At 47.9% G+C, this 3,851-nt stretch overlaps 1 protein-coding gene across 1 annotated transcript in view; it reads left to right on the top strand.

Annotated features, from left to right (window-relative positions):
* The first annotated feature begins 2,339 nt into the window (after positions 1-2,339).
* Positions 2,340-3,851, top strand: part of Zfp90 (ZFP90 zinc finger protein) — a 10,924-nt gene continuing 9,412 nt past the window's right edge. Inside the window, exon 1 of the mRNA XM_026777393.1 lies at positions 2,340-2,609. Within this exon, the coding sequence (XP_026633194.1) occupies positions 2,577-2,609 (33 nt within the window). The 5' untranslated portion in view covers positions 2,340-2,576. The remainder of the gene's footprint in view (positions 2,610-3,851) is intronic.

The following is a 3,851-nucleotide window of genomic DNA, read 5'->3' as shown; positions in this document are numbered from 1 at the left end:
AACAACAAAAAAAAAAAACAAAAACGGACAAGCAGAAGCCTGTTTCCAGTCTTGTAAACAGTGAGTAGAAATTGCTTCACAGAGGATGGGTAAAAACATTTGAATTGAAAGTCTGAAGACCTGAATCCAGAAAGTGAAGAGACAACCAACTCCCTGGGGTTGTCCAAATTCCTGCTCTCCAATACACACACACACACACACACACACACACATACACACACACACACACAATCCTCCTGTCTCTGGACACACACACACCCTCCCACTGCTGAAATAAAAGGCATGAGCCACCATGGGCCAAATAAAACTTTTACATAGTTTTAACTTTAGCTTGGTAAAGATTTGGTTGGTTGTTTTTTTTTGTTGTTTGTTTGTTTTTTGTTTTTGTTTTTTGTGAGTGTTTTGGTTGGTTTTGAGACCAGGTCTTCACTCTTAGGTCTCTCCATGTCACTTCTGAATCATCCCCTTGTGTCAGGGTCCCCAGGGGGGTGCTCTGGCCTTTAGTTGTGTCCTTCTCTGTGGCTGCATTGCTGCCAGTGCTCAGGGACAAGCTGAGCCATCTTGGCCCTGTGTTTGACCCTACAGAAAGTTCTATTTTAGGAATCGTCCAGAACTTATTGAACTTCCGCTTTGTATTATAGATCTGCTACTATTGTTTAGTGCACAAAATATTTGCACATTAGTTGTTGTTTATACTTTCTCCAAACCCCACACACCTGCAAAATCCACATAATGCTGTAATAAAAAAAAGACAGATAGCAACAGATGTGGATAGGAATGTTGGAATCTATGTTCTGTTAGTAAAACAAAAAAAGTGTAAAATGATACAGCCACTTTAGAAAATAAATTCAGCTTCTCGAAATGTTAACCATCGTGCTACCAAATATCCATAATTGTACTTCTCAGTATCTACCCAAGAACAAGGAAACAGCACCCCATAAAAGTATGTACACACCCCCAGGAGCGTTGCTTTGAAGATTAAAACATAAAATCCCACAATGTAAACAACTCAAATGCCACCAGCTGATGAATGAATATGGTCTGCTCAGACAGTCAAATCTCCCATTCAGCATAAAATCAGAATGAAATATGGAAATTTTCTGCAATGTGAATGAACTCAAAACCACTACAATAAGTGAAAGAAACCAATCATAAGACTCCATGTTGTCTGTTCCCATTCACATGAAACATCCAGAGGAGGCAGGTTTGTTACAGAGACAACACAGGTCAGTGGTTGTCCAGCATTGAGAGGTGGTGGGGGTAGGACTAGGGAATGGTTATTAATGTGCACATTTTTCTTTTGTGGCTGAAGAAAGTGTTCAAAGAGGAGACTAGATTGATGGTTGTGCAGATTCTCTGCATGTACTAAAATCTGTGGGATTGTACACTTTATCCATTCATGCATGCATTATTTATTTCTTTATTTTGGCCTTGTAGGACTGGGTCTTTTGTAGCCCAGGCTGGCCTTGAACCACAGTTGAGAATGCCTTGAACATCTGATCCTCCAGTCCATAATGTGTGCCTTGTGATAATAGTTAAGCTTTATGGTATTATGGTCTGTAAATTATATCTCAACCAAGATCTTTGAAAAAAAAGTGGAGGCCAAGAGTGGTGGCACATGCCTTTAACCCCAGGACTCCGGAGGCAGAAGCAGGGCAATCTCTGTGAGTTCGAGGCCAGCCTGGTCTACAGAGTGAGTTCCAGGACAGCCAAGGCTATATATACAGAGAAACCCTGTCTCCAAAAACAAAACAAACAAAATTTAAAAAGAAAGAATGAAAGAAGTGGGATGGTCTGGGAGAAAGACGGATGAGGCAAAATTCTAGCAGTTCAAGAAAGGAGTCAAAACACATACACACACACACCGCCCCCAATCTCCCAAAACAAAACATACATACACACACACACACACACACACACACACACACACACACACCGCCCCCATTCTCCCAAAACACACACACACAGCCACCAATCTCCCAAAACAAAAACTTTGAACCTACACTGCCCGCTTTCTTGGGCTCTAACTACAGCGCCCACTAGGGAGCGGAGCACGTCCGCAGGCAGGGCACACAAGGATAAACTAAGAATTGCAGTTCCAGAGCCTCGGGTGGGCGGGCGCCGGGCTCCGTGAGCGCAGGCGCACTGCGGTTCTGTGCCCGCCGCTGAGGCCATTGTCCGGCCCTGTGGTGGCGGAGGCAGGTTTGCGAAGCTGGCCCTTACGCAGGACGGCACCGCCGCGAACAGAGACTGCAGCGGGCGCTAGGGGGGCGGTCCCGAGGTCGCGGATCCCGAAGCCCCGGAGGCGGTGATTCCCAGTGCCGTGGGTAGGAGGCTGGACTCCCGGCCTCGCCCACCATCCTGCGGGCGGACTGGGCGTGGCCGGAGGGACTATCCCCAGGCGGCCGGGCCTTTCATTTGGCCTTGGGGGAGATGCAGGCGGAGGCGGTCTCCTTCGGCCCTTTGGGCTGAAGTGGCTGCAGGGATGCAGGGATGGGGCGGCGGGGTAGCGGGATGAGTGGATCCTGTCCTCTCTCCTCAGCCTCGGATCGTAGCCAGCACACACTGAGGCAGGAATGGCCCCGAGGCCTCCGATGGTCACGCCCCAGGTGAGCTGAGCCTTCCCTACCGCCCAGAGCATCCCACCCGGCAAGACCCCGGGGACGTGTACGGGACAGTTATTGTTCTAGAGTTTTGATGGCTTTGAGTCTCCTAGTCTAGCGAAAATCCCTCTTAAAGTGCCCAGACCTGGGTGGAGCAAGATTCCTGAAAGGATGGAGTAGTTTGGTAGTGGAGGGGACCAGGGGAGTGCGATTTTATGAAGAACTGAATGTATTGGGATCCTCGGCACTGAACCTTTATTGCTGTGCGGGTCCTTTGAACTCTTCAGTGAGGAATGGAGAGAGTAGGATGACAAGATAGAAAAGTGAGGCTTTATGGCTCATCCACGGGGCATATGAGCAGGGAGCAGATGAGCCATGGTCAGAGGAAGAGGATGGTGAAGGATGGCCGTGTTGAATCGAAGACCAACATCCAGCCAAACCTGGACCAACTAGCTCCGAGTTTTTCTTGCCCCTTGCGCTTGTCTTTCTTTTTTTCCATTAACAGATCTATAATAGTGCGCTCCCTCAGTAGTCCCAGCCTCAGGTTAATTAATAAGAGGCTGATCTGTGCCGGCAGGAAGGCACATGCCCTTAATCCCAGCAGTTGGGAGGCAGAGAGGAAAGTGGATCTCCGTGAGTTCGAGGCCAGCCTGATCTACAGAGCGAGTTCCAGGACAGCCAGCGCTGTTACACAGAGAAACCCTGTCTCTAAGGGAAAACATAATCCACACTCTCTTTAGAATAAAGGGTAAGGACTAGGCATATAGCTTGATGGTAGATCTCTTGCCTAGCGTATTTGAGGTCCTAGGTTCAGTTCCCAGCACCTCTGGGAAAATAGGGATGGGCTGGAAAGATGGCTCACCATTTAAGAGCACATACTGTAAAAGCACACATTGCTGTTGCAGAGAACAGTTCGGACCCTAACGCCCATGCCAGGCAGCTCACAACTGCTGTATAATCTGGTTCTGAGGGGGCGAAAGGCCTCCATCTTGCTTGAGCTGATGTGACCATACTGTTAGAAACAGAGGAGAGAAAAAATCTCAACTCAAGGAACCGAGGAACAAAGGACCACACAAAGTGAAAGAAGTTGGCAACGCAATGTGTTTTCTAAAATTGGGGCACCCAACCCAAAATGAGCTAACAAGCACAGTTTGCTAAGATGGCTTTTGTCTTATCCCTCATGTAGGTGCTGACTGAAACTGATCATGGTAACTGAAGCTTGACTGTGTAGTCTGACGAGACTGGCTA

This window comes from Microtus ochrogaster, chromosome 4 (assembly GCF_000317375.1).
Source record: "Microtus ochrogaster isolate Prairie Vole_2 chromosome 4, MicOch1.0, whole genome shotgun sequence".
NCBI classification, from domain to species: Eukaryota; Metazoa; Chordata; class Mammalia; order Rodentia; family Cricetidae; genus Microtus; species Microtus ochrogaster.
This window is presented reverse-complemented; position numbering and strand designations above follow the sequence as displayed.